The sequence below is a fragment of the Nymphaea colorata genome, chromosome 13 (genome assembly GCF_008831285.2).
Source record: "Nymphaea colorata isolate Beijing-Zhang1983 chromosome 13, ASM883128v2, whole genome shotgun sequence".
Lineage (NCBI taxonomy): Eukaryota > Viridiplantae > Streptophyta > Magnoliopsida > Nymphaeales > Nymphaeaceae > Nymphaea > Nymphaea colorata.
Window position 1 is genome coordinate 5,612,589 of NC_045150.1, and position 12,768 is coordinate 5,625,356.

The 12,768-nt window shown below is 38.5% G+C and overlaps 1 protein-coding gene across 3 annotated transcripts; it reads left to right on the top strand.

Moving 5' to 3' along the window:
• The first annotated feature begins 692 nt into the window (after positions 1-692).
• On the top strand, positions 693-10,267 carry LOC116266913 (putative HVA22-like protein g). Of its 3 annotated transcripts, none has more exons than XM_031648394.2 (6): positions 693-1,014; positions 1,138-1,236; positions 5,458-5,514; positions 5,864-5,927; positions 6,027-6,233; positions 9,644-10,267. In XM_031648394.2, exons 1-6 carry the CDS (start codon positions 983-985, stop codon positions 9,953-9,955), a joined length of 771 nt encoding a protein of 256 aa, XP_031504254.1. In that variant the 5' UTR covers positions 693-982; the 3' UTR covers positions 9,956-10,267. The 3 variants fall into 3 exon arrangements, with proteins under 3 accessions (XP_031504254.1, XP_049937222.1, XP_049937223.1); XM_050081265.1 differs by lacking the exons at positions 693-1,014; positions 1,138-1,236 and adding exons at positions 1,259-4,517; positions 4,591-4,792; XM_050081266.1 differs by lacking the exons at positions 693-1,014; positions 1,138-1,236 and adding an exon at positions 1,259-4,792.
• Positions 10,268-12,768: the final 2,501 nt, after the last annotated feature.

Sequence of the window (12,768 nt, forward strand, 5' to 3'; positions counted from 1 at the left end):
GCATCCGCCGTCCCCAAGCCCCAGCTGCCAAGTCGGTCTCCAAATAAATGCCAATCAAGGCAAAAATAATGGGATCGATAATTGCACCTCCCCACACGGGCCGAGCACGTCTTAAAAAACCAACTTGCATGCCTTTTCGGCTTCTGTGCAAGATAAAACCGAAATATTCACATACATATAATTATAAGCAAACTAAAATAAAATTGCTCACATGGTTTTAGTTCATACAAGTTTTTTCCTACATGTGATTTAGTTTGACAAGGGAAAACAGTTAATTAATTATACAACCTAAAGAAGTTCATTTCGTTTCTCTAGAAACAAACAATCCTACTTTCTTTGTCAAGAAGATAACTTGTCGTAAAAGTTAAAAAAGCTTGCAGAAGAAGCGAGCTTCCAAAATGGGAAGAAGTTTCCGGCGAGTATAGTCGTCCCTAAAAATGTGGCCGGCGGCCGGTAAAAACTTGAAGGACAAAATGGTCATTGGTGACGCTAAAAACATATTGCTTCTTGGTAGAAATCGCCTTCCGCACGCAAGGAAAAGTCAACCCACAAGAAAGGGTCTACGGTTGGACACGGGACGCGGCGAGGAAAAATGGGTAAAGAGTAGGGACATTTACGTCATGTAGACGGCAACTAATCCCGCAGCAACTGAAAATTATATAAACGATCACGTCGCGCTCTCTCTCGGCCTTGCTATCTTCTCACAGAAAGACTTCCATCTCCCCTACAAGTCCAGGCGACAAATCAACGCCTCTTCCTCTTCCCATCTCCTCGCCGGCGGTCTCTCCTTCCCCTCGCCGGAATCACGATTCGGGCGCCGCAGAAACGAGTCCTTCCTTTGAAGTTCTCTTCAAAGTTACCTCCTTCTTTACTCGCTAGCTTGCCGCTTCTTCCGCCTTCTTTTGACGCTCCTTTCGACGTCATCTCGTTTATCTGCAATCCTTGAGAGAGCTCTGCCGTCGCTTCAGAAGGAGGAGCGAAGATGCTCGGAGATTTCGTTTCCGGGAGCCTTACGTGAGTCTTCCTCCTTGAATTGTCCGTCGTTTTTGGTTTATTCAGTTTTGGATTTTGAGTAATTGTACTCTTGATCGGCCAACTGATCCGATTTTCGCACAATTTGATCGGTCCTCGACGTAGGTTGCTTCTCGGCTACGTTTATCCGGCCTTCGAATGTTTCAAGACGGTGGAGGGGCACCAGCGCCAGATCGAAGGCTTGAGGTTTTGGTGCCAATACTGGTAACTAGTCCTTCTTCCCTTTCTCGATTTTCTTAATCTTCATTGTTCTCCGTTCATCCAATAGCCGGAGCCTTGATCTGAGTCGCCATTTGCCCTTCTCGCTTTCTTGGAGTTTTGGTGAAATTTGTTAGGTGTTGTCGATTACTTTTCGTGTGGGTTTCGTTCCGGAGGATTTATTTATTGCTTGTCTGCTTCTTTCTTTATATTTTTCTCTCATTGTCTTCCCTTGACGGAGTGAAGGGAGTGGTTAGTTATTTTCCTGCTGTCGTTCTGTTTGGAGCCTGGGAATCTTGTTTGATAAAGGAGAGGGAGGGACGGATCGTTCTTCCCACTGCCCCAGCCCCAGGTGTGTCAACCATCCGGGTCGGGTATGATCCTGTTCTCATCGACACCGTACTAACTACCTTCTAGAACCTAGAGTTCTCATCCACTTAAGTACCCAAGTCATAGTTTCAGAATGGACCTTTCAACAACCCTGACCTAGAATATAGGTAAAACACGCTCAGTTTTTTATTTATGTAATTTAATAGCTTAAATTACATAAAAAACAGGCAGTTGAACGAAAAAAAAAATAAATTTCTTAAGCATATTTTCATTCTACAGCCAAAACCAAACCTCATCATTTTATCTTTAAAAATTCGATCAAAATAGTTTAATGTTAAATGAATTTGAATAATGCCACTTGTTAGTTGTTAAGAGAGGGGTGTAATGGTCGAGAGCTAGTTTGGATCCACCTGTTGACCAAATCCAACCTAACCTGGTCTTGCTTTGTCAGATCCAGAATGAGACTGGGCCTAAATTTATCTGAAACCGAATCCGGACCTAAAATATATAATTTTCTTTTTTATTGGGTTGGATCCTTGTCGGGTATCAAACTAGGGCACAATTTGGTCTTGGAGCTGTATACCAAGTCCAATTACCTTATTTAAGATCGTATTTTCTTTAACGGGTTCCAGTAAACGGATCTGAAATTTAGGTTGTAGTCGGATGGAATGCTTGATCTGGAAACCTCATGGCAATTATACAACAGCATATGACTACCAACCTACCAAATGGTCAATGCTAACTTAGGTCAAGACATTTTAGCATTTGAAAATAGAGAAAAACATTGACACCAAATCAGACAATTACATTCTTTATCACATATATATGTTTAGATTTGGTTAAATTCTTTCAACTTAAGTTGACATTTAACGAGAAGAACATTGTGGTCTTAGAAGTTACAAGGGTACATGTTTCAAAAACACTAGTTTTATTCCCAAACAACATGAAGTGATTACGAACATTTTTTTAAATCCAATAATCACATGTTAGACATACTAACATTATGTTCTTTAGAACAAGAACATGATATTTTAAGACTATTTTCAATTACATACTTTCTTACAGACGCGAAAAGCTAGAGAAAGAGTACTAGAGCCTTGTTCTTTTAATCATAATAGTCGCCCTTTCTTTGCCTTAGTAGTAGTTGTAGTAATAATAACAATAATAATAATGAGAAGAAGATGAAAAGTTGTGGAATAATAATTCTTGGCTTTAACGCGTCCGGCACCGTTTCGTGCCCCTAAGAGAAGCAATGGTTTCATGCGTTTGGAAATTATTTTTCATAAACCCCATTTTTCACGCCATTGGCTACTAGCATTAAATTAATTTTGACGTCCTTTCGTGCGGGTGAGGGTCACAGATAACAAGGGTTATGTAATGCAGACATACTACAAGTAACCTGTTCGACGAGAAATGTATATATATATTTCAATGCTTTAACTTATATATATATATAATCCGTTTATTCATTGAGTACATACGATTTTATAACCAAGACGTCAGAAAAAATTACCGTCAAATTTTCAATCCTTCGGGGACCCGGTTATACATTCAGATGAATTCATATAAGAGCAAGATTTCATAGGTTCTAAACGATAAAGACCATGAGTTATAATTTTTTGAGAAAAGATCCTGACCTACGTAAAATGTTAATCCGATCCTTCATGAGTTATATTTTTGTGAGGAGGTATGAGTCTATTCAAAGATTTTAGTAAGAGTGGTGGATCCCAGTTCAAGTTTTTCAATTTTGACAAGCATTGCTCTTTGGTTCCTCTTTTGTTTTTTCTTTAATCAAAATTTCTTTACTTTTGCAAAAAAAAAAAAAAAAAACTACTTTTTATCACTCAAACACGTTAACATTTTTGCCAGAGAAAAACTTCTATCTGGAAAAATGTTGCTAGTCAAGCCTTTCTAATGAATCAAACAGCCCGTAAAAATATGAGCAGGGTGTTTTGCGTCAGCTTGCTCGAATTCTCTTGTCAGTGGCGGGACTCAATCAGAGGTTAAATCCATCCTTTACCGTGTTCCACTTAGTTGACCCCTGTGCAATCGAATTTAGATCTCGTTTTTTAAACCAAAATAGGACTTGACTAACATCCGACATTTACATGTAATCAGCCCCGACCTTTATCGAACTTCAGTCGTACATCAAACTCAGATTCAGTTATGAAAGTCCATATGAATCCGAAATTTAATTCCTGATTTGGTCAAACATTCCATACCAGATTGAGCTAAAAGCTAAATTTGCCTCCGCAAACTTTTGAACTCAGCAGAGCTTAAAGCTAAATTTTCTTGGATGGACTGACCCAATATCTAATCTGTCTGCTCTACCATGACTTGTCGTCCACTATCCAAGTTCTCCATCTCTCCAATCGGTCGTTGGACAGTCTCCCATGGTCCCAACTCTTTTGGGCCGCGCGATAGAAGTCGATATCGAGCGGCCTTCGAAGCCAAAAGATCTGAAGCGAAGAGAAGGGAAAAGACAGGAGAAGTTAAGCGTGAGAGTTACGTGGTTCGGTCAGTTGGGTTCTACATCCACGGGAACGTGAGAGAAAATTTTCTTGGCAATGGGTGGAAAAGTTGAAATTTCACCTCACCCTAAAATGAAGTGTGTTTGATGAAATTGATAAAGTTTACCTGAAAAATTATCAGTAGGAAATGAAAAGAAAAGTTAAATAACTAATTAAAACAGTTGATCATAACGTAATAAAAATATAAAACAATTAATAAATGGCGACACCAAATTTTTGAGACATAGTTGTACGTCAAACCAAAAGTTGAGCATGGCACGACCACTTACGTTATTAGTGTCTTAAAAAAAGAAAAAAGAAAAAAAGAGGTCGCCCAGGAGGTCGCTGAGGTTGGAATGTGGACAGCGTCAAGAAGAGGTACAGCTGGACGAGTTTTCAACAAGATGGCTTCTTCACTCTATAGTGCATTCTGGCGTGCCTAGCGTGGTAAGTTTACGAGGCTAAATTTCCACCAAAAACGCTCCCTTTTCCCAACTAAAATTTTTTGCGTTTAATGAAGGAAGAGATATTCGTACCAGTTCCTCCTCTCTACAGTATTTCACCTGGCTATCAAAGGAAAATCCGGTTAACCACTCCCCTTTCCTCCCTAGCGTGCTTCGAAGAGGAGAGAATCTCTTCCAGGCACAAGCTTGCAATGCTAATCAAATGCAGGCGGAATTTTCACTTACAACGACTTTTGGTAGCTCGACACTAGCATTAAGGTGAAGTACGGTTTTCCTTATTTTTCTTTTTAAAAGTGTTGCTTCTCCTTGTGCCTTCGTTCCTTGAGACCAATGAAAGAATTCCGCCTTGCAAAGTGAATGAAACTACTGCTTTCAGAATGAGCAGCTGCAAGATGTTAGTGCTTGTATAACTTGTTCACCCAGTCATCGAACGCTCGCCTAATTTATTGAAGTCCTACTCCTTGAACGTTTAGTGAACCTCCTCGACTTTGAAGTTCTAAGATGTGGTGGACGAAGACGAGAGTTTTATCGTATCCGTCATAATAACAATCGAAAATTTCATCCTTAGTCATCGGATTAAGATTTTTTTTTCTGGCAATCTTGCGGCAGAATCGATGAAGTTGGCAAAGAAGCTGAATCAACCGTTTACACTGGATCATTCTCAGAATGCTCTTTAAACTTCTGATAGTGGATCATGTTCTGATTAATAATCGTATGTTGATTTGTTCGATATCATAAAAGTGCCAGTGATTCCGAAACTCGTGATACTTATCAGGCTTTTATGTTCATTTTGGGGGCTCTTTTTCATGGGTTGCTAGGTTTTATGTGCGGCACGCTTAGAGGAAAATTATGTATATACATAGTACATGTAGAATTTTTTGCACTTCAGACTTTAAATGCTTTTTGTGTTGAAATTTTTACAGGATTATAGTCGCTCTTTTGACAGCTTTTGAGGGTGTTGGAAGTGTTCTTGTTTCATGGTAATGGCTTTCCTCCGTTTCCTGGTTATCTCCAAGATTGCGTTTTAACTTTTCCTGGTTTTGCTGCTTAGTTTATTGTCCACACTTCATGATCTCTTGTGATCATTTTGGTCCTGCAGGTTTAAGTTGATTTAGTCTTCTGTTTGACAGAGGCCAAACTTTATCAAAATTCTTGATTACCAATACCTCATGGGCGACTTTATTATGTTAAACACACACACTTTCCATAGACAAAGTTTTCTCTCAAGTCTGAACAGAAAAAAGAAGCATTAAAAAAAATAACGATTTGACATTTGGTGGGTATATGAATGAAATCCTGCTAACTTTTCTTTTATGCATGACTTTGCAGGTTACCAATGTATGATGAGTTCAAACTAGCATTCTTTGTTTATCTCTGGCACCCAAAAACAAAGGTAAGCTTTGTCAGATGACCTTTTTAGATTAAATGGCGGGGTGGCCTCTCGTTGATTTGACAAATAATTTGTTTTCCTTTGGTTGTTCTGTGACTGTAGGGAGCTTCTTATGTGTATGACACCATCTTGCTGCCCTACATAATAAGCCACGAGTGGGATATTGATCACAATGTGCTAGAGTTGAAAACCAAAGCTGGCCATTTTGCCGTCCTTTATCTACAAACCGTTGCTAATTATGGGCAAGAAAAGTTCTTTGAACTCCTCCAATTCTTTTCATCACGATCACCAAAACTAAAATCAGATCAGGTACTTTCTATCGATTTCACTTAGGACAAGTTTCATCATAGAAATAGTCATTGCTTATTATTCTCTATGCAACATTTATTTGCTTATGCAACAGTATCTTGGTATGGAACTTCTTTCAAGATAGTTGATTTTCATGATACAAGTAAATGGATGCATATATACAAACATAAACACATAAATGTATACAGTTAAAATGTAATTAATGTGTATTATCCACCTTCTTGTGTCAAATTATGTTTTCCAGAAAGGGTGTATTCCTGAATTCTTCAGTCAACCATACCATCTCTTCGCTGCTAAATTCTTCAAGTCTTTGTCTTACCTAGTTCAACTTCAATGGTATACAAATGTAACATGAAATATGTCTATAATTTTTCTTGAATGTTGTCCAGTGTTCTTTAATCCCAATATGACAATTTTATGTGGAATGTAACATAAAAATGTATGCACTTTTAGATGAATTTATTGTGTAATATTCTTCAGTTTCAAGATGACACATTTAGCTCCCCAAGATTTGCAAGGGGTAGACGGCTGGCATGGGGAATGCATGGGTTGATTTCGATTGGTACCAGCATGCATATTAGCACAGTCAACTAATTTCTTCTCAGGTTGTGAGGTTGTAGAATGTCCATCTATTTAACATTGACCTTTTAGTTCTTGCTTTGGTTAAAGATGGGATAGCTAAAGGAAATGGAATACACATGATTTCTTGTAGGATTATTTAAGTGACGTAATGAAGAAGATACACACTTTCTGTTCTTTTATTCTTCTTCAAAAGATTGTTCAAGAAAAGTCCCAATTCTTTAAGCGAGCTATAAAACATTTGGCAATGCATGTTTTTGTTTGCATGCCTGTCACCATCACATGGTCATGTCTAATCATAAGTGTTCTATCATGTCTAAATATCATCAGCTTTTATTCTTAAGATGGTGAAGATTCCACAGCTTATGATCAATTAAGATATTGGCAGTTTCAGAATGAATTGCTGATTCTTTCCAAGTGAAAAGATGCAGTATCTTGACTCATTAGAGAAGTATGAACTAATTTATGGAGCTTTGAATTGGAAAACACAATTTAAATTGTATCATCAGATACCTGGGGCATGTTTCAGTCTTTCTATATGAGGAGTCCATATTTTCTAGAGAACTTTAAAGAGAGGCCCTTACTTGACTCCAAAATTATCATGATCCGTTTCAAGCATCACTCGAAGCTGAAGTAAGAACTGCAGTTTTCGAGTGGAGAATTCAAGGATGTTTCCATCATTTTATTATGTGTGGATAAGATGTGATGCAATGGTTATTTTCTGAGAAATTTCCTTTATCCAAGAGGACCAAGACTGCATTGAGTGTGCTTAACAGCTCTGTAGGAAAATGATCATCTCTGGAGTTAGCCATTCTCCACTGGTAATGCACATAGTGATGGTTTCTAAAGCTAGGGGGATACATCCTCCTCCTCCAAATAGTATCTGTACATCAGCAGCTTGAGAAAATAATTTGACTCCATTTCTTGATTACTTGTTCACATTGGCACTTTTGGAAATAAAACAGAGCAAGGTTTATATTCAGTGAGTTTATAGTAGCATCTTGTAAATTTGAAATTCTGAAATGGATAAATTAGACAATCTATTTGCCTCTGCTATTTGGAAAGACTTCAAAGAGTGGCATCTAGTCTGTTATGTTGCGAGGAATTGCCAATTAGGTTTTCTAACTCTTGCCTGTCATTGGACTATGGAGATGTCTATGGATATATTTTCTTATCTGGTTAGTTTGACAAGATCTTTATAGTGGTCATATGACAGATATTAGAAAAAGAACTTTCTTGTCTGATGCTGTTGTCTTCTAGGGTCCAGCTTATATTCAATCTTAGATGTGTCACTATGAATTTAGAACTGACTGCGAGTCTTTCCTTGGTGTCACTACGAGGTAGTGCTAAAATCTGCTCATATTTTCAACTGTGCAGGATCGAGAATGAGCATTTCATCGTTTCATGTTCATTTGGACGGTGGGTATCACCCCCTAGTAGATGGAATATAGGCATGAAGAAGTTCATACTACTGAAAACTCCAAGATAGAGCACCAAGGCTAGGAATACCATTGAAGTTCAATGATCATGTTCTTACAAAATAGGCTTGTTTTCTATGAAGGAATGACCTTCTTGAGAAGGCTTCTTTCCTTGTAATATACAGTGTATTTTGGGTTTTCCCCTTCTTGGTGAATGTGTATATGGATGACAATGAAATCTGAGCTTTTTGCATTAATTATCATTAAAATTGGCTTCCTATTGCTTTCCAATTGAAACTATGAGTATGAGAACTAAAATTAGTGCTCATGCACGAAGTATATCAAAAATTGGTTGTTCTAAGAGCACCAGGGGAATGTGAAACGGGTAGTATACAGTGTAGATAATTGATTAAAAAGTGGGGTGTGAGGTCATGTGGACATAGGGATCAGAAAGGAAATCGGGATTTCCAAAATTAGCATTCCCATATCAACAGAATCAGATTAGGAATCAAGATTCTCATGTTCTGTAATCAGGAGCTGATGTTATGATGATAGGGATCACTGGAATTGGGATCTGATGTCATGCTAATAAGGACAATGGCTCTTTCCTGCACTTTAGGGTGCTTCTTTGATGAAGATCCTATATTGATTGCCAGTAGAAACAAGTACCGTAAATGTGAGTCTTGCTTCATTTAGGACAGTTCGGATGTGACTTGGTCCTTCATGGAAACTGAAGCATCACATGCTTGTAGGAATTGCGTCAAGTTGGATGCTATGACACAACGTTCCAAGTCTGTCTTGTCCATAACATGAAACTCCCATCAAATGTAAGGTGCTGTCATATCTAAACAAGAGCTGAATTTACGCAATAATAAGGTCAGAGGTGTTTTTCTTTATCACTACCAATCCTCATTTAACTACCTGCACCCTATTACATAAGGGCATGTTTCGTGTCATGTTATGGTTGTGCTGTGCACTTAAAATCTGAAGACCATGTCGTGATCTGTTTCTTTCTTTCATGACTTTGGAACATTAATTCTGTTATTCTTCATGGTTTGAATGTCGTAGATGGATGTATTAAATTTAGTTATGTTGTCCTAGTCCGTCTGGTTTAATTTCCATTGGGCCCTATCCCCAAGCTTCACAGAGGAAAAGTTTTGTTTTGTTCACTGTCCAATTTCAACTTTCTGAATTTCTCATCCATATTTTTTTTTTCATGTCATAACATAATGATATTTCTTCAAAAAAGAAAACTTTATGCGGCACAAATGGGGCAGGAGACTTGCTCATATATGTGTTTAATAAATTTGAGTCTTCTATGCTGTTCTTTTTCTGTTCGGTACGATTAGAATTCTCACTTGTCTCGCTAAAATTTAATTGGTCTCTTGGCTTGTGATGGCATCATATTCTCAGGTTCCAGAAGCACCTCTCAATGGTGGTAGGCATTCGTCACAATCACCACCTCAGACCAGAGGCACACCTTCAGTTCCACAGGCTTCCTCTCATGAGCATGACTACGTGCCATCAGCCCCACCTGTACCTCGGGAGTATGAATTTGACAATCGTGCAAATGAGGCAGCAAACTGGAGGCCTGCTGCTAATGGCAGAAATCATGGGCAGGCAGACTCGTTCCTCCCAGGCACAGCACAAGGGGGAAGAGATGGACTTGATATGGAAAGAATGATACATAATGCTCATATGAGGCTTAGGCGAGACCGTCGATGATTTGGAACTGATGATTTCTTCAAATTTTTTGTATCCAAAAATCATTGTGCTTCCTCCTGCTTCCATGGGACGAAAAGAAAGAAAAGTTCCTGCATGCAGCGAAAAAGGTCAATGCTGTTTATAGATAGTCAATGCCGGCGCTAGGCATGCAAAAAGATCATTAAGCTGCACGCAAGCAGTGATGAACCATAGCTTCTCCATTCCTGATCTTTGAGAAAGACCAATCTTGTGCTTGGCAGTATTTATTTCTGAACAATTAATGTACATAGATGATAGATTCTTAATAGTTAAAGGGAGATGGTCGTTCTGACATCAGTATGCAGGTTGGCATCTCGCCAACCTGTTCACCGTCTGTGCATTGTTGGCATCTCACGAAGTTATTCACGTTCTCTGGCACATATACCAACTAAGTGGAACTTCAAATGCGCACTTCCCCAAAGTTCGCTCAAGAAGCTAAGCATTTCCAAAGCTTTAATAGATCAATAGAATATACCAGTTGTCCCCTGGCATTGTGGTTCCATCAATTGGTGGTGTAATGGAACATCGAAACTGGTATGTGAGGATGGAGATCCATAGAAGGGGATAAACTTCCAAGAAGAAGAAGAGAAAAAGAAGACACTGAAGTAAACTACAGTGGATCGTCATCTAACTTCTAATTTGTGAAAATTTCCACTGTTATGGATCTTCCTCAGGCCCCTTTGTTTTTTGTCATGAAAATGTACATCTTTCTAAAAAACAGTGACGAGATAAATGCGCACGTAAAAACCTCATTTTGCGTCGGGCTAGCTATAAAGCATCCACAATTTTCTTTCCAATTCCATTTTATTGATAAAGCAGCATCACATCTCACCTCCTCCCCTGCAATTTATCTTTCTTGGCTCTAACATCCATTTGTCCAAGGTTGGTTCTTGCGTATCAAATATCTTCCCCTTCCCTCACAATGAGACAAATGGAAAGAAAAACCCTTGACCTTTTTGTAATGCTTTATCGCCGCCATGTACAGTGAGATGACTTGGTATCCTGCTCGTTCTTGCATCAACTCGTTCACGCTCAACTTATTAGAAAAAGTAGCTACGTTTTGAAGTTAAAAGGATTCCACTCATCACCAGGTTCATAATCTTTTGATCGTATAGACATCTCTTGCGTGAGCCTTTGGAACTTTATGCCAGGTAAAATATCGTGATCGAATGGCCGTGTCTGTCCACTGGGTCCAGGAAGCCCCTTCTTTTTCCTTTTTCCTTCCTTGGCAAGCTGTGGAAGGTTAGGCAGAGCCACCAGATTATGTGGTAGCCAGCTAGAGGAACACTCCTTCCCTTCATCTTTTTATGAACTCGAACCGCTTAATTAGCTGGGTGATTCCAGCTCTTTTAGCAACGCCATTTTCCATTGCTAGAAGGAAATGCTATGTTGCCAGTTGTTTTCCAAATTCCAGGTAAATGGTCTTCCTCTTCTCTTCTTTGATCTTTCCCCATTTTCTTTTGTTGGTTGGTTAACGCTAACAGCTTTTTTGGGAAAGATGCTCTCAAGAGGTCAAAGCCCCTCATTTTTTCTGCTGCTTTAAGACCCAAGTGGAGAGCAGTACACCCATCATTTATTAGAATGTGGTATATCAACCACAGTAATTCGAGTGAATGGCTGGAGTTTCACTGGGCCACCAATCTATCAAGCTACAGCTTGCTGGTGAAGGCTAACAACTTTGTTTGGAATATGGCAAGTGAGTGAGGGAAAGGAATTGAAAAGGATTGAAAAAAATTTGTGTTTGGTTGCCTAATTATAAGGTAAGAAAATGAAAGGATTAGACAAGCTTCTGTTTAGAGAGGAGAATGGAGGGGAGAGGAAAGGAATGGAAAGAACATGACAGCGTATTTTCAATCCCTCCGCATTTGAGAAGATTGGGAAGGGAACGAGCTTTGAAAAAAAAATGCAATTTCCCCCTCACTTTATCGTGAGACCATGAAACTCTCCGCACGGTGATCTAAATCAACAAAAACAGCAAAAAATCTTTTTCCTTTTGTGTTTGTTTTAATTTTGCTCGCTGCTTTTCCTTTGTTGGCACATCTTCTATGGGCTTTGGATATTCTCCTATTCACGAATTGGGAAAGAAAATAAAGTGTTCTAGGATCGATTAGAACACAAAGTACAACCACAGGTAGGAGACGACAAGATTAAAATCTTACATGATTTTACACTTTGGCTACCTATGACGGAATCAGAAGAACAATAATAACAGAGCGAAAATTGATTCTTCAACTGGATGTGTGGGAAATACATCCATAAGTCTAATTATAATCTTTAAATTACTCATGTTCTCAATGAATTCTGAAATTTTTGTCAATAAAAACAAATACATTCGAGGAAATGAAGTGATGGAACTGACATCCGCAAGATGAGGTGGCGACTCTGAGAATGAAGCAAGAGAGAGAGAGAGGGGGGGGAAGGAGAGAGAACCATACAATTTAAAGTCAAGTCAAGGGTGATAGGGGTATTATTGTAACCTTCTTACACAAACAAGCTTTTATAATAGTTTACTTTTTTATTTTTTCTTTTCTTCTGACTATTAATTTTAGTCTTTCTTTTCATTTCTTTCCATCTTTGCACGGAAAGGAAGTAAAGGTGTCTTTGAATTTTATTAAAAGCAATGAATATTTTAGACTTTTTCAACTTTTTTCAATCATTTTTATTTTTAAAAAAATATTTAATAAAGCGGCCCTTTGGATTAATACCGAATCCCTTTTACAGTCATGCACTTTTTTTTTTTTTAAGGGTTTGATAATGAAGCTGGGGTTGGTACGAAGGACATGCCAACGTTTCTT